Source organism: Somniosus microcephalus, chromosome 33, assembly GCF_052327205.1.
Source record: "Somniosus microcephalus isolate GS21.2 chromosome 33, FLI_Smic_1.0, whole genome shotgun sequence".
Taxonomy (NCBI): Eukaryota; Metazoa; Chordata; class Chondrichthyes; order Squaliformes; family Somniosidae; genus Somniosus; species Somniosus microcephalus.
The window spans coordinates 40,010,105-40,027,708 of record NC_141019.1 but is presented as its reverse complement, the minus strand read 5'-3'; the positions used below and the strand labels follow the sequence as shown (position 1 = coordinate 40,027,708).

At 50.6% G+C, this 17,604-nt stretch overlaps 1 protein-coding gene across 8 annotated transcripts in view; it reads left to right on the top strand.

The window, feature by feature from the left end:
- Positions 1-17,604, top strand: part of LOC147097227 (poly(rC)-binding protein 2-like) — a 42,609-nt gene that overhangs the window by 15,878 nt on the left and 9,127 nt on the right. For 3 of the 8 annotated variants that reach the window (XM_085973115.1, XM_085973114.1, XM_085973116.1), the window contains 4 exons: positions 1,765-1,842; positions 2,088-2,129; positions 3,279-3,354; positions 16,997-17,046. In XM_085973115.1, coding sequence (XP_085829241.1) covers positions 1,765-1,842; positions 2,088-2,129; positions 3,279-3,354; positions 16,997-17,046 — 246 coding nt within the window. The remainder of the gene's footprint in view (positions 1-1,764; positions 1,843-2,087; positions 2,130-3,278; positions 3,355-16,996; positions 17,047-17,604) is intronic. The other 5 variants (XM_085973118.1, XM_085973119.1, XM_085973117.1 and 2 more) reach the window with 4 other exon arrangements.

Genomic DNA, 17,604 nt, shown 5'->3' with positions numbered 1-17,604 from the left:
TACGGAGTAAAGGAGATGAGGTACAGATCAGTCTTAATCTAATTGAGTGGCGGAGAAAGCTCGAGGGGGGCTGAATGGCCTCCTCCTGTTTCTAATGTAACAGGCTCGAGGGGCTGAATGGCCTCCTCCTGTTCCTAATGTAACAGGCTCGAGGGGGGCTAAATGGCCTCCTCCTGTTCCTAATGTAACAGTCTCGAGGGGTTGAACGGCCTCCTCCTGTTCCTAATGTAACAGTCTCGAGGGGGGCTGAATGGCCTCCTCCTGTTCCTAATGTAACAGGCTCGAGGGGGGCTGAATGGCCTCTTCCTGTTCCTAATGTAACAGGCTCGAGGGGCTGAATGGCTTCCTAATGTAACAGGCTCGAGGGGGGCTGAATGGCCTCCTTCTGTTCCTAATGTAACAGGCTCGAGGGGCTGAACGGCCTCCTCCTGTTCCTAATGTAACAGGCTCGAGGGGCTGAATGGCCTCCTCCTGTTCCTAATGTAATGGGCTCGAGGGGCTGAATGGCCTCCTCCTGTTCCTAATGTAACAGGCTCGAGGGGGCTGAATGGCCTCCTCCTGTTCCTAATGTAACGGGCTCGAGGGGCTGAATGGCCTCCTCCTGTTCCTAATGTAACAGGCTCGAGGGGCTGAATGGCCTCCTCCTGTTCCTAATGTAACAGGCTCGAGGGGCTGAATGGCCTCCTCCTGTTCCTAATGTAACAGGCTCGAGGGGGGCTGAATGGCCTCTTCCTGTTCCTAATGTAACAGGCTCGAGGGGACTGAATGGCCTCCTCCTGTTCCTAATGTAACAGGCTCAAGGGGCTGAATGGCCTCTTCCTGTTCCTAATGTAACAGGCTCGAGGGGCTGAATGGCCTCCTCCTGTTCCTAATGTAACAGGCTCAAGGGGCTGAATGGCCTCTTCCTGTTCCTAATGTAACAGGCTCAAGGGGCTGAATGGCCTCTTCCTGTTCCTAATGTAACAGGCTCAAGGGGCTGAATGGCCTCTTCCTGTTCCTAGGTAACAGGCTCGAAGGGCTGAATGGCCTCCTCCTGTTCCTAATGTAACAGGCTCGAGGGGCTGAATGGCCTCTTCCTGTTCCTAATGTAACAGGCTCGAGGGGGGCTGAATGGCCTCCTGTTCCTAATGTAACAGGCTCGAGGGGGGCTGAATGGCCTTCTCCTGTTCCTAATGTAAGAGGCTCGAGGGGGGCTGAATGGCCTCCTGTTCCTAATGTAACAGGCTCGAGGGGGGCTGAATGGCCTTCTCCTGTTCCTAATGTATCAGGCTCGAGGGGGCTGAATGACCTCCTCCTGTTCCTAATGTAACAGGCTCGAGGGGGCTGAATGGCCTCCTCCTGTTCCTAATGTAACAGGCTCAAGGGGGGCTGAATGGCCTCCTGTTCCTAATGTAACAGGCTCGAGGGGGGCTGAACGGCCTCCTCCTGTTCCTAATGTAACGGGCTCGAAGGGCTGAATGGCCTCCTCCTGTTCCTAATGTAACGGGCTCGAAGGGCTGAATGGCCTCCTCCTGTTCCTAATGTAACGGGCTCGAAGGGCTGAATGTCCTCCTTATGTCTGTGAGCCCTCAGAATGAACATGATATTGCAAAGGGAAGAGTACACTCGTCTATTGCACAAGTGCCTTCAAATTATGTTGCACTAGTTTTGCACTGGAGTGTGTATGTTGTTGTGCGCGAGTGTCCACCTTTGTGGGTGACCCTGGCTTTGTTGGTTGACCTATGATTGCCCATCTGATTTTGTTCGCTTCTATCTGTCTTCAAGCAGTCTCCTCCAAAGGGTATCACCGTGCCGTATCGTCCAAAGCCTGTCTCTGCCCCGGTCATTTTTGCTGGTGGCCAGGTAAGTCCGAGAGATCTCTTGTCTTTTTTTTTTATTCCTCCTTTTCAGTGTATTCTCGTTCCTTCCCTCTTTTTAAGTCACTGCCGCAAGTTTGCTTAATCTAAAAGTCCAGCTGCTTCTGCTCGGAAGCGTCAGATGGTGATAACGCCAGGGTTTACTTAAAATGCATGCATGAGAATCAACGTGGCTAGGAAGCAGATTCAGTGCCGATATTTACAGCACCTTTTTTTTTCTCAATCTTGTAGGCGTATACGATTCAGGGACAGTTTGCCATCCCACATCCCGATGTGAGTTCTCGTTTTTATTTTTTAATAACTTTTGTAAAAGTCTTAAATATTTTTTTTTAGAAAAAAAAACACCTTTTGCCACAGCTGTGGTTGCAGGTTTTAGGCCCAACACTCTGACACGGCAATGTCCCGCTCTCGTGTGCGCGTGAGTGAATGTGTGTGTGTGTGACGTTGTTCGCCCCTCCCTCCCGTTCTTGCAGCTGCCCTGCCCCCCCGGTCAATGGTAGACTGGTGATTGCCCTGTTCCATAGCATGTGCCTGGTGCCAACTGTGACCCCAGTGGTACTGGTGATGACACCCTTTCCCTGTCTCGTCACCCTAGGCCCTTGGCATTGTGTGGAGGCAAATCCCCGAGGTGGGAGGGGAGAGAGATTGTAGAGTAAATCCGGGAATCTGTCGCTCTTCTCCGATAGCATAGGAATAACTGCGCAGTCCGCACCGCCCTTCAGAGCTCGGGAGTAACGCGCGCGGAAACGGTTTGTCACCGCACTAAACTCAACTAAACCTTTCGATCGGGAATTCTGGACGAGAACGGTTGAAAATCCTTCAGAACTGAGCCAAACACGTTCCACTTGAAACGACGGGAATTCCCTGGGGAAAGTGATGCAGATTTGGGAAAAGGAGGCTGTTCCCAGGGAAAAGGTGCTGTTCGCTGTGGCCCTGAGACGCCATGCTCAGGGCGGACGGGTTTGCTGATCTCGGCAGTCGGGGCTGGGATTGGCCCCTCTGAGCCCCCTGGATGTCGAGATTCCCACCACCGGTCACTCTCCAGCGACCCCTACTGCTCAGTGCGTGCGTGCGTGAAGGATCAGGCTTGGCTCCGAGTCCTTCTACAGCCTCCAAGCACTGACACGGACTGTCGAGTCCTGCACGTGAAGACAGTGGCCACTGGGGTGGGATCCTGGAGCCTGGGTGGGGGGGAAGAGAGAGATCTGCGGTGAACACTCGCCCTTTGCTCTGATCCCGAGGAAAAACCCTTCACTTTCAAGTGGATCGGGGTAGCTAGCTTCAGTCTGTTGCGATTCAAAGGCCTGTAGGTGTAAACGCACTGCACGGTTTAGAGCTTCGTTGTATGCAGTTATGTTACTGTTGTGTGCTCGTGCCGGACTATTTAACCAACTGTCCCGTCCTTTCTTCCCCCCTCCCCAGCTCACCAAGTTACACCAGCTGGCCATGCAACAGACGCCCTTCACCCCTGTTGGACAAACCGCTCCTGGATACTCAGGTTAGTGTTTTAAAAAAAAAAAAACACATACACGGGGTACTGGGCCTTACAGACACAGGCATAGAGCACAAAAAGCAAGGGAGTTATGCTAAACCTATATACAACACTGCCGCGCTTTAGGAAGGGTGTCACGGCCTTGGAGAGGATGCGGAGGAGATTTACGAGAATGGTACCAGGGGATGAGGGACTTCAGTTACGTGGAGAGACTGGAGAAGCTGGGGTTGTTCCCCTTAGAGCAGAGAAGGTTAAGGGGGAGATTGACCAGAATGGTACCAGGGGATGAGGGACTTCAGTTACGTGCAGAGACTGGAGAAGCTGGGGTTGTTCTCCTTAGAGCAGAGAAGGTTAAGGGGGAGATTGACCAGAATGGTTCCAGGGGATGAGGGACTTCAGTGACATAGATAGACTGGAGAAGCTGGGGTTGTTCCCCTTAGAGCAGAGAAGGTTAAGGGGGAGATTGACCAGAATGGTACCAGGGGATGAGGGACTTCAGTTACGTGGATAGACTGGAGAAGCTGGGGTTGTTCTCCTTGGAGCAGAGAAGGTTAAGGAGATTGACCAGAATGGTACCAGGGGATGAGGGACTTCAGTGACCTGGAGAAGCTGGGATTGTTCTCCTTGGAGCAGAGAAGGTTAAGAGGAGATTGACCAGAATGGTTCCAGGGGATGAGGGACTTCAGTGACCTGGAGAAGCTGGGATTGTTCTCCTTAGAGCAGAGAAGGTTGAGCGGAGATTTAATAACTGTGGGCTGTTTAAAGAACTGGATTGTATGTGTGTGTTCGCCCTTGCCCACTCCTTTAATCTGCTCTCTGGTATAATTATAATATAAAGTATAATATAACTCTCTCTAGTTCTATTCTGGATCTGTCTCCTGGTGTATAAACTAGTTCCATACTGGATCTGTCCTCTGCTGTAAACTAGTTCCATTCTGCATCGGTCCTTGATGCTCAGTCCCTGGTTCAGGAACCGTCATCGCCCTTGTCTCTCGTTCTTCGGCTTGCGCTGTCTCGTATGATCTTACACTGAATTCAATCCGCAGTCCTACTGATCCACTGGGAGCAGATCTGGCTCGTAAAGTGACTCCGTTCTGCCATGTTACTATCTTTCTGAAGGTCTGGGATCAGTATCTGTAGCTCACAGTACCTGATGCCCTCTAGCCCTGCCTCCTGCTCGGAGTCGTTCCAGCGCCTTCACACTGGCTGCAACCGCTCGGTAATCTATTTGGTTAGAGTTGAGGCACTGTTGCCCTGCTGGGTGTATGAATTACTTGTCGTGATTTCCTTAAAACTGGACAAAAACAAATGAGAAGAACCACCTTAAACCTCTCCAGCTTAATTCAAAATGCCTTGTACAGGTAGACTACCCTTTATCCGAACTTCCGAAAACCGAAACCCTCTAAAAACCGAAGGTTTTTTCGGTCAGCGTAAGTCGTGCGCACGACACGACCAGAGTGGCGCACGACTTACGCTGTGCAGAGGGTCAGCGTAAGTCGTGCGCACGACCCCCCGCCGACCCCCCCCCCCCCCCCCCCGTGGAACCACCTGACTCTCTTCCAAAGGCTCGAAAGCAACGAGAGCTCTGAGCCCGCGGCGGTGCCGGCCCCTGTTCCGACCGAGCACGACAACCTGTTGGTAGAAATGCGGAACTTCATTGCATTCCAGGCTAGCAGCGACGGACAAGCCACGACTGCGGACCCCCCCCCCCCCGCCGACCCACCTTCCGAAATCCGAAATTTTCCGAAAACCGAAACACGGCTGGTCCCGAGGTTTTCGGATAAAGGATAGCCTACCTGTACTTAGTTTTCTTACCTAACGAACGTATTCATGTTATCTGATACTTGAATAACTCAGTTATCTTAATTACACTTAATTCAGTATCAACCCCTTATTCACCTTGAATCATTGATTACTGGTTTTCAGAGATCCATTTAGAACGGCCAGTTTTTATGCAACAATCTCGTGTCCGGAACTGGAGTCCGTTCGCACGTTTTACAATAACCAGACTCTCCATGGCCACAAAAAAAAGCCAAGTTTTCGTTTAATAATTAAATCAGACACACGGCCTCAATTACTCCAATTCGGTTCGGACCCAAAAACAGAAGGACTCTATCTCGAAACACACACACAGACACACACACAAACTTAGAGCAGCGAGAGCTTATAAATACACAGTACATTAGAAATTCTGGCCCCGCACACAGAGCAGGAAGGGTCCCGGTTCCGGCCTTTTCCACTGATTTCTCCTCAAAACAATTTTCATTCTGATATTAAAAGCAGAAAATGCTGGAAACGCTCGGCAGGCCAGGCAGCATCTGCGGCAAGAGAAACACGGTTAATGTTTCAGGTCGATGACCTTTTCGTCAGAACTGGAAAAAGTTAGAGATGTAACAGATTTTAAACAAGTGCCGGGAGAGGGGAGGAAAGAATAAAAGGGAGGGTCTGTGATGGGATGGAAGGCAGGAGAGCTTAAATGGGGATGGTAATGGGACAAGTAAAGAGACAAAAGATAGAAACACAGAAAAATAGGAGCAGGAGTCGGCCATTCAGCCCTTCAAGCCTGCTCTGCCATTCAATATGATCATGGCTGATGCTCTTATCAAATTCAAATTCAAATTGCTTTATTGGCATGACAAGGTACATCTTATGTTGCCAAAGCATCGAAAAACATTCATGGTTGAGCACACAAACGCAGATCTATCCATACAGTGTATAAACAGATATATCCCTGAGTGTATAAACATACATTCATATAATTTGTATATACTCTATTCTTAGATTTAGTGGTTGTCCCTCTGTTTATGGCAAGCTGTAACATAGTGTGCCGCTAAGGTTACACAATTTCTCTCTTCCCCTAGTAGGTATGGCAGTTCTTGGTCGTCCTTCAAATTTTTGAATTCAGGGCATATTTTTGTGAATTTTGGGTAGAAATTCCCCCTTATGCCCTGTTATTTTCCACAAGTTGTGAGGAAGTGCATCTCTGTCTCCACCACTCCCTGACTGCAGTGAGAGCATATCCTGTCCTCTCTTGTCAGCCAGGTCTGTCTGTGTCTGCCTTTTTCGATCGCCAGGCTATGCTCACTAAGTCTGTACCTTGTCAAGGTTTTTCTCAATTTGCTATCTTTTACCATGGCCAGGTATTCAGCCATGTTGTATTGTATCTCAATACCATATTCCCGCTCTCTCCCCATACCCCTTGATGCCTTTTGTGTCTAGAAATCTATCGATCGCCTTCTTAAATATATCCAGTGATTTGGCCTCCACGGCCTTCTGTGGTAGAGAATTCCACAGGTTCACCACCATCTGAGTGAAGACATTTCTCCTCATCTCAGTTCTAAATGTCCTACTCCGTATCCTGAGACTGTGACCCCTCGTCCTAGACCCCCCCCCCCCCAGCCAGGGGAAACATCCTCCCTGCATCCAGTCTGTCTAGCCCTGTCAGAATTTTATACGTTTCCACGAGATCCCCTCTCATTCTTCTAAACTCTAGTGAATACAGGCCTAGTCGACCCAATCTCTCCTCATACGACAGTCCTGCCATCCCAGGAATCAGTCTGGTGAACCTTTGTTGCACTCCCTCTATGGCAAGTATTTCCTTTCTTAGGTAAGGGGACCAAAACTGCACACACTACTCCAGCTGTGGTCTCACCAAGGCCCTGTATAACTGTAGTAAGACATCCTTGCTCCTGCACTCAAATCCTCTTGCAATGAAGGCCAACATACCATTTGCCTTCCTGGCTGCTTGCTGCACCTGCACGGGTCTCGAGGAGGTGTAAATGAGAATGACACAAACCTGAACAGCTGCCGTGTGAAAAAATAGGGGCAGAGGTTATGGTCTGAAATTGTTGAACTCAATGTTGAGTCCAGAAGGTTGTAAAGTGCTTAATCGAAAGATGAGCTGCTGTTCCTCGAGCTTAGGTTGAGTTTCATTGGAACAGTGGAGGAGGCCGAAGACCGAGAGATCAGAGCGGCTCTCTCGGCATTTTGGCCTCTCCTTATCAAAGGGGGGCTCTAGCTGCCTAGGCCCTCATCCATGCCTTTGTTACCTCCAGACTCGACTATTCCAACGCTCTCCTGGCCGACCACCCACCTTCCACCCTCCGTAAACTACAGCTCATCTAAAGCTCTGCCGCCCCCGTGTCCCAACGCTGCCGCTCCCGTGTCCAAACTCGCACCGAGTCCCGTTCACCCATCACCCCCACTGTGCTCGTTGACCTACATTGGCTCCCAGTCCGGCAACACCTTGATTTTAAAACTCTCATCCTTGTTTTCAAATCCCTCCATGCCCCTCGCCCCCCTCCCTGTCTCTCTAACCTCCTCCAGCCCCCTACAACCCTCCCTGTCTCTCTAACCTCCTCCAGCCCCCTACAACCCTCCCTATCTCTGTAACCTCCTCCAGCTCCCTACAACCCTCCCTATCTCTGTAACCTCCTTCAGCCCCCTACAACCCTCCCTATCTCTGTAACCTCCTCCAGCCCCTACAAACCCTCCCTATCTCTGTAACCTCCTCCAGCCCCCTACAACCCTCCCTATCTCTGTAACATCCTCCAGCCCCTACAACCCTCCCTATCTCTGTAACCTACTCCAGCCCCTACACCCCTCCCTATCTCTGTAACCTCCTCCAGCCCCCTACAACCCTCCCTATCTCTGTAACCTCCTCCAGCCCCCTACAACCCTCCCTATCTCTGTAACCTCCTCCAGCCCCTACACCCCTCCCTATCTCTGTAACCTCCTCCAGCCCCCTACAACCCTCCCTATCTCTGTAACCTCCTCCAGCCCCTACAACCCTCCCTATCTCTGTAACCTCCTCCAGCCTCTACAACCCTCCGAGATCTCTGTGCTCCTCCAATTCTGGCCCCTTGCACATCCCTGATTTCCATCGCTCCACCATTGGTGGCCGTGCCTTTTAGCTGCCTCGGCCCTAAGCTCTGGAATTCCCTCCCTAAACCTCTCCGCCTCTCTCTCCTCCTTTAAGACGCTCCTTAAGACCTCCCTCTTTGACCACCTGTCCTAATATCTCCTTATGTGGCTCGGTGTCAAATTTTGTCTGATAATCGCTCCCGTGAAGCACTTGGGATGTTTTACTATGTTAAAAGCGCTGTAGAAATACAAGTTGTTGCCTTTGTGTCCAGCCCAAATTATGATCCTTGATGTTCAAGGATATGTTTCTCTAAACTCATAGTTTAGAGTTTGATTCTGCAGTGGCTTTAGAGTAATCTCCTGCAACATGTTGGCGTGAAGTCGATATCAGGCTCTGAGCATCACTCTATCCAGCAGGGAAATTACGTGCGACCGTTGGCCTGTGTTTGGAGACATCGACACTGCCCCCATCCTATCTGGGGAGCCGACTGTTCGAGGGTGGCTCTTCCCACTTTATAATTATAATTTTATAAGTTACTCCTGAAACTAGTAGCATTCAAGGCATTTATTGTTGACGTTGGTAGGAATTAAGCAGGTAACAACTCCCCCCTCTCTTTTCCCCCCCCCCCCCCCCCATTTCAGCATTCCAAATAACTAGGGAGGTAGATAGAGCTTTAAACTAAATAAGGGGGCGGGGGGTCCCAGTGGAGAGAAATCTATAATGGTAAAGCGAAAAGACAAGGAAGCAGTGCAGGAAAGTGATTGGGGTAAGGATAACCAGATTGTGTCAGGAAGGGCCAGAGCGTACAAACCTTTAAAGGAGTGCACTAACAAATAGGGTCCAGGTAAGAGAAAATGGTGGTAAGACAAATGGGGCCATAGTACAAAAAATGTTAAGATGTCTAAAAATGTTAAAAGGACAAATCTAAAGGCATTGTATATGAATGCACGAAGCATTCGTAATAAGGTAGATGAATTAACAGCGCAACTAGATGTAAACGGATATGATATCATTGCGATTACGGAGACATGGCTGCAGGGTGACCAAGGCAGGGAGCTGAATATCCAAGGATATTCGATATTTAGGAAGGACAGGCAAAAAGGAAAAGGAGGTGGGGTGGCGTCGTTAGTAAAGGATGAAATCAGAGCAATAGTGAGAAAGGATAGTGGCTCAGAAAATCAAGATGTAGAATCAGTCTGGGTGCAGCTAAGAAGCACCAGAGGGCGGAGAACATTGGTGGGAGTTGTCTATAGGTCTCCAAACAGCAGTGGTAATGTGGGGCATGGCATCAAACAGGAAATTAGAGATGTGTGTAACAAGGGTACTACAGTAATCATGGGTGACTTTAATCTACATATAGACTGGCCAAACCAAATTAGCAATAATAATGAATTCCTGGAGTGTGTACGAGATGTTTTTTTAGACCAGTACGTTGAGGAGCCAACTAGGGAACAAGCTATCCTAGATAGGGTATTGTGCAATGAGAAGGGGTTAATAATAATCTTGTGCGGGGTCCTTTAGGGAAGAGTGACCATAACATGATAGAATTCTTCATTAAGATGGAAAGTGAGGAAGTCCAATCCGAAACTAGGGTCCTAAATCTAAACAAAGGAAACTACAGTACAAAGGTATGAGGAGTGAGTTGGCCATGGTAGATTGGGGAGCTTCATTAAAAGGCATGACGGTGGATAGGCAATGGTTAACATTTAAGGAACGAATGCATGAATTGCAACAGTTATACATTCCTTTCTGGTGCACAAACACAAAAGGAAAAGCGGCCCAACCATGGCTAACAAAAGAAATTAAGGATAGTATTAGATCCAAATATAAAGTTGCCAGAAAAAGTAGCAAGCCTGAGGATTGGGAGCAGTTTAGAGTTCAGCAAAAAAGGACCGAGAGATTGATTAAGAGGGGAAAAATAGAGTATGAAAGTAAACTTGCAAGGAACATAAAAGCGGACTGTGAAAGCTTCTACAAGTATGTAAAAAGAAAAAGATTAGTGAAGACAAATGTAGGTCCCTTACAGTCAGAAACGGGAGAATTTATAATGGGGAACAAGGAAATGGCAGAGCAATTAAACAAATACTTTGGTTCTGTCTTCACGGAAGAGGACACAAATAACTTCCCAGAAATTCCAGTGAGTAGGAGGAATTAAAGGAAATTAGTATTAGTAAAAAAAGTAGTGCTGGAGAAATTAATGGGACTGAAAGCTGATAAATCCCATGGGCCTGATAATCTGCATCCCACAGTACTAAAAGAGGTAGCCGTGGAGATAGTGGATGCATTGGTTGTCTTCTTCCAAAATTCTATAGATTATAGAACAGTTCCTGCAGATTGGAGGGTGGCAAATGTAACCCCACTATTTAAAAAAGGAGGGAGAGAGAAAACAGGGAACTACAGACCAGTTAGCCTAACATCAGTAGTAGGGAAAACGCTAGAGTATTATAAAGGATGTGATAACAGAACACTTAGAAAATATCAACGGGATTAGACAAAGTCAACATGGATTTATGAAAGGGAAATCGTGTTTGACAAACCTACTGGAGTTTTTTGAGGATGTAACTGATAGAATAGATAAGGGAGAACCAGTGGATGTGGTGTATTGGGATTTTCAGAAGGCCTTTGATAAAGTCACACATGAGAGGTTAGTGTGCAAAATTAAAGCACATGGCATTGTTGGGGGTAATATACCGGCATGGGTTGAAAATTGGTTAACAGACAGAAAACAGAGAGTAGGAATAAAAGGTTTTTTTTTTTTGGGTGGCAGGCGGTGACTAGTGGGGTACTGCAGGGATCAGTGCTTGGGCCCCAGCTATTCACAATATATATCAATGATTTGAATGAGGGGACCAAATGTAATATTTCCAAGTTTGCTGACGACACGAAACTAGGTGGGATTGTGAGTTGTGAGGAGGATGCAAAGAGGCTTCAAGGCGATTTAGACAAGTTGGGTGAGTGGGCAAATACATGGCAGATGCAGTATAACGTGGATAAATGTGAAGTTATCCACTTCGGTAGGAAAAACAAAGTCAGAGTATTATTTAAATGGTGATAGACTGGGAAATGTTGATGTACAGAGGGACCTGGGTGTCCTTGTACACCAGTCACTGAAAGCAAACATGCAGGTGCAGCAAGCAGTTAGGAAGGCAAATGGTATGTTGGCCTTCATTGCAAGAGGATTTGAGTACAGGAGCAAGGATGTCTTACTACAGTTATACAGGGCCTTGGTGAGACCACACCTGGAGTACTGTGTGCAGTTTTGGTCTCCTTACCTAAGAAAGGATATACTTGCCATAGCGGGAGTGCAGCGAAGGTTCACCAGTCCGATTCCTGGGATGGAAGGACTGTCGTATGAGGAGCGATTGGGTTGACTAAGCCTGTATTCACTCGAGTTTAGAAGAATGAGAGGGGATCTCATTGAAACGTATAACATTCTGACAGGGCTAGACAGACTGGATGCAGGGAGGATGTTTCCCCTGGCTGGGGGGTCTAGAACAAGGGGTCACAGTCTCGGGATACGGGGTAGGACACTTAGGACTGAGATGAGGAGAAATCTCTTCACTCAGAGGGTGGTGAACCTGTGGAATTCTCTACCACAGAAGGCTGTGGAGGCCAAGTCACTGAATATATTTAAGAAAGAGATAGATAGATTTCTAGACACAAAAGGCATCAAGGGGCACGGGGAGAGAGCGGGAATATGGTATTGAGATAGAGGATCAGCCTTGATCATATTGAATGGCGGGTCAGGCTCGAAGGGCCGAATGGCCTACTCTTTTTCTGTGTTTCTCCCTCCGTGACACCTTGGTCCACTCCTCTATCACCCCCAACGCCCCTTCCCTTTCGCCCGGCCCCTTCCCGTGCAAGTGCAGAAGATGCAACATCTCCTCCCTTCCCACTGTCCAGGGCCCCAAACACCCCTTCCAGGTGAAACAGCGATTTACTTGTACTTCTCGCAATCTAGTATTACTGTATTCACTGCTCACGATGCGGTCTCCTCTACATTGGGGAGACCAAACGCAGATTGGGCGACCGCTTTGCGGAACACCTCCGTTCAGTCCGTAAGGGTGACCCCGAGCTTCCGGTCGCCTGTCACTTTAATTCACCACTCCACTCCCACTCTGATCTCTCTGTCTTCGGCCTCTTACACTGTTCCAATGTAAGCTCGAGGAACAGCACCTCATCTTTCGATTAGGCACTTTACAGCCTTCTGGACTTAACATCGAGTTCAACAATTTCAGACCATAACCTCTGCCCTTATTTTTTCCCCCCCCTTGTCTTCTTACATGGTAGCTGTTGATGATTTTGCCATCGCCATTCACACCTCATCTAGAGTCATCTTTTGTTTCTTAACTTGTCCCGTGACCCCTCTTTATGCCTCGCACCATCCTCGCTTTTGTCGGTCAATCTCTCCTGCCTTCCCGCCTGTCACAGACCTTCCCTTTGTTCTTTCCTTCCCCTCCTCCCTGCCCCTGCTTAAAAATCTCTCTTCTCTAACCTTTTCCAGTTCTGACGAAGGGTCATCGACCCGAAACGTTGACTCTCTCTCTCTCTCTCTCCTCGATGCTGCCTGACCTGCTGCGTGCTTGCAGCATTTTCTGTTGCCGTCTTAAGTCATAACTACAATTGGCCATAGTCACACATACGGCAAAACCGGGCCATTTCACCGGGACGTTCCGATCCGGCTACAGCTTAGCGCTCAAAGCTTCCATGCTGATCAGACCTCAGCGATTTCCAAAGTAGCTGTTCCAGCACCCACCCTTTTACACCTGGTTCCCACTCCTGCTACGTGAGCATGTTCCAGGCCATTGCACCTCATTCAAGCAACTATCATCAGTAACTTCAGTTTTGCAACTCCCCTGACTTGGTTACAGCCTGAACTGAACTGCTCGTCAAATCGTTAAACTCGAGGCAGTTACAGACAAATTTGAAAGAAACGCTCGCGTTTCTCCAGCGCCTTTCACCACTTCAGGACATCCCAAAGCGCTTCACGGCCAATGAAGTACTTTTTTTGAAGTCTAGTCACTGCTGTAATGTAGGAAATGCAGCAGCCAATTTGCGCACAGCAAACTCCCACAAACAGCAATGTGATAATGATCAGACAAATCTGTATTTTAGTCATGTTGGTTGAGGGATAAATATTGGCCCCAGGAGAAACCCCCCTGTTCTTCTTCGAAAGTGTGTGCGTGGGATCTTTTACATCGACCAGAGGAAGCAGACAGGGCCTCGATTTAATGTCTCATCTGAAAGACGGTACATCCGACAGTGCGGCGCTCCCTCGGTACTGCCCCTCCGACATTGCAGCGCTCCCTCAGTACTGCCCCTCCGACAGTGCGGCGCTCCTTCGGTACTGCCCCTCCGACAGTGCGGCGCTCTCTCGGTGCAGCCCCTCCGACAGTGCAGCCCTCCCTCAGTACTGCCCCTCCGACAGTGCAGCGCTCCCTCAGTACTGCCCCTCCGACAGTGCGGCGCTCCCTCAGTACCGTCCCTCCGACAGCGCAGCGCTCCCTCAATACTGCCCCTCCGACAGCGCAGCGCTTCCTCAGTACTGCCCCTCCGACAGTGCAGCGCTCCCTTGGTGCAGCCCTCCCTCAGTACTGCCTCTCTGACAGTGCAGCACTCCCTCAGTACCGTCCCTCCGACATTGTGGCGCTCCCTCAGTACTGCCCCTCTGACAGTGCAGCGCTCTCTCGGTACTGCCCCTCTGACAGTGCGGCGCTCCCTCAGTACTGCCCCTCCGACAGTGCGGCGCTCCCTCAGTACTGCCCCTCCGATGGCACAGCGCTCCCTCAGTACTGCCCCTCTGACAGTGCGGCGCTCCCTCAGTACTGCCCCTCCGACAGTGCGGCGCTCCCTCAGTACTGCCCCTCCGATGGCACAGCGCTCCCTCAGTACTGCCCCTCCGACGGTGCAGCGCTCCCTCAGTACTGCCCCTCCGACAGTGCGGCGCTCCCTCGGTGCTGCACAGGCGTGTCAACCTCGATTTTTGTGCTCACGTCTCTGGGGTCGAACTTGAGCATTAATGAACAAAGGCCCCTACTTGTCCACATTCCTTACGCACATGTGACTGGAGGTGTTAAAGCCCCTCGAATATATTTCTACAGGGGACACACAGTAGGGTGTGGGCCGTTATAGTTGGAGGAGGATATCGAGGGTTGGGTGTGGGCAGGTATGATTACATGAGGAGAGAGGTTAGGGTGTGGGCAGGTGGGGTTACAGGAGGAGACCTGGGTGTCCTTGTACACCAGTCACTGAAAGCAAACATGCAGGTGCAGCAAGCAGTTAGGAAGGCAAATGGTATGTTGGCCTTCATTGCAAGAGGATTTGAGTACAGGAGCAAGGATGTCTTACTACAGTTGTACAGGGCCTTGGTGAGACCACACCTGGAGTACTGTGTGCAGTTTTGGTCTCCTTACCGAAGAAAGGATATACTTGCCATCGAGGGAGTGCAGCGAAGGTTCACCAGACTGATTCCTGGGATGGCTGGACTGTCGTATATGGGGAGATTGGGTCGACTAGGCCTGTTATTCACTAGAGTTTAGAAGAATGAGAGGGGATCTCATTGAAACATGTAAAATTCTGACAGGGCTAGACAGACTGGATGCAGGGAGGATGTTTCCCCTGGCTTGGGGGGTTCTAGAACGAGGGGTCACAGTCTCAGGATACGGGGTAGGACATTTAGGACTGAGATGAGGAGAAATGTCTTCACTCAGACGGTGGTGAACCTGTGGAATTCTCTATCACAGAAGGCTGTGGAGGCCAAGTCACTGAATATATTTAAGAAGGAGATAGATAGATAGATTTCTAGACACAAAAGGCATCAAGTTGTATGGGGAGAGAGCGGGAATATGGTATTGAGATAGAGGATCAGCCATGATCATACTGAATGGCGGAGCAGGCTCGAAGGGCCGAATGGCCGACTCCTGCTCCTATTGTTCTATGTTTCTATGAGAGAGGGGGTAGGGTGTGGGCAGGTGGGGTTAGAGATTGGGGGGGGGTAGGGTGTGGGGTGGGGTTAGGGGGGAGGGTGGGGTGGGGTTAGGGGGGAGGGTGTGGGGTGGGGTTAGCAGGGGGAGGGTGTGAGGTGGTGTTAGAGGGGGGAGTGTAGGGTGGGGTTAGGGGGGAGAGTAGGGTGTGGGGTGGGGTTAGAGGGGGGGGTAGGGTGTGGGGTTAGAGATGGGGGGGGGAGGGGGTGGGGTGGGGTTAGAGGGGGCAGGGTAGGGTGTGGGCAGGTGCGATTACAGCACCGGGTACAAAGTGAGTGGGTCTGGGGCGGGTGGTGTGAGACTGATACAGGACAGGGTGAGTGGATCCAGGAGTGCGGGGGGGTGGGGCTGTCAGTTACAGGACAGAGTGAGTGGGCCCAGGGGAGGGCAAACCTGTGTGGGCGGCCGTGCAGGCGAAGAGGGAGTGGGGGCGGCAGGGCACGAGGCCATGGGGGCAGCAGGGAGCGAGGCCGAGGAGAGCGGCGAGACGTGGGAGTGGTGGGGAGTGAGTCCCTGTGGGTGGCAGGATGCGAGGCCGTAGGGGCAGCGGGGAACGAGGCCGAGGAGAGCGGCGGGACGTGGGAGTGGTGGGGAGTGAGTCCCTGTGGGTGGCAGGATGCGAGGCCGTAGGGGCAGCGGGGAGCGAGGCTGTGGGGGGGCTGCGGGACGTGGGAGTGGTGGGGAGAGAGTCGCTAAGCAAAAGGAAAAATATCTGTCATTTGGCAGAAACAACAAAAACCCAAAGCAAACTCAATTACTACTTGGCCCTAAACAGACAATACAACATGGCTGATTACCTGACCATGGTAAAGGATAGCAAACTGAGAAAAACCTTGACAATGTACAGACTTAGTGAACATAGCCTGGCGATCGAAAAAGGTAGACACAGACAGACCCGGCTGCCAAGCGAGGACAGGATATGCTCTCACTGCAGTCAGGGAGTGGTGGAGACAGAGATGCACTTCCTCACAGCTTGTAGAAAATATCAGGGCATAAGGGAGAATTTCTACCCAAAATTCACAAAAATATGCCTGGAATTCAGAAATTTGAATGACGACCAAAAACTCCCATACCTACTAGGGGAAGAGAGAAATTGTGTAACACTAGCGGCACACTATGTTACAGCTTGCCATAAACAGAGGGACAACCACTAAATATAAGAAAAGAGTATATACAAATTATATGAATGTATATTTATACACTCTGATATATCTGTTTATACACTGTATGGATAGATCTGTATTTTTGTGTACAAACATGAATGTTTTTCGATGCTTTGGCAACATAAGATGTAACTTGTCATGCCAATAAAGCGAATTGAATTGAATTGAGTCCTTGTGGGTGGTGGGACGCGAGGTCTTGGGGGCAGCGGGGAGCGAGGCTGTGGGGGGGCTGCGGGACGTGAGGGTGGCGGAGAGTGAGTCCCTGTGGGTGGCGGGATGCAAGGCTGTAGGGGCAGCAGGGAGCGAGGCTGTGGAGAGCGGCGGGACGTAGGAGTGGTGGGGAGTGAGTCCCTGTGGGCGGCGGGACGCGAGGCCGTAGGGGCAGCGGGGCTGCGGGACGTGAGGGTGGCGGAGAGTGAGACCGTGTGGGCGGCGAGGTGGTGGGGAGTGAGACTCTGGGATCTCGGCGTACGTCGCTGATCATTGAGAGTTCCAGGGCCACTTTGGTCAGCCATTGGTTGATAGTTAACGGTGCCTCCGGACTGTGTCTTTCTCTCTGTTTTGCCGGTTTAGGATGTGAAGTTGTGCTTTTCTCTGACGGTAGGCGAGTATTTTGACTTCTGCTCTTCACTCCGCAGGTTTGGACTCTTCCCAGACCAGCTCCCATGAAATCGCCATTCCAAATGATGTGAGTGTCTCGCTCTTCACTAAACACCAGCTGCTCCTTACGAACCGCATTGACTTGGCACTAGGACAGGCCCAGGCTCTGACCCCGGTTCTGTGCTCAGTTAGCCAGTCTCACGAGGTGCGGGGGGGCCCTACAATTGACTCAGTGCCCTGGGGGTTGGAGAGAAATCAGCCGTCGACCACCAGGTCGCGATGGGGATCAGACGTTGGTGTTAACGGGTACAGTGCGATGTGACGCCTGGGCACGGACCGGGTGTGACGCTGCTGTAAATACCCAATGGTGGCCGATCACTGGTAATCGCCTCGTGCGCGGACTCCTTCTCGCTCCCCCTGCACATTCGCACGCGCTCTCCCCTGTGCAGGCGCACAATCCCTCTCGCTCCCCCCATCCTCGCACATGCACGCACTCCCTCTCACTCCCCCTGCACATTCGCGCACAATCCCTCTCGCTGCCCCCATCCTCGCACATTCGCACAATCTCTCTCACTCCCCCCGCACATTCGCGCGCTCTCTCCCCTGTACATTCGCACAATCCCTCTCACTCCCCCCGCACATTCGC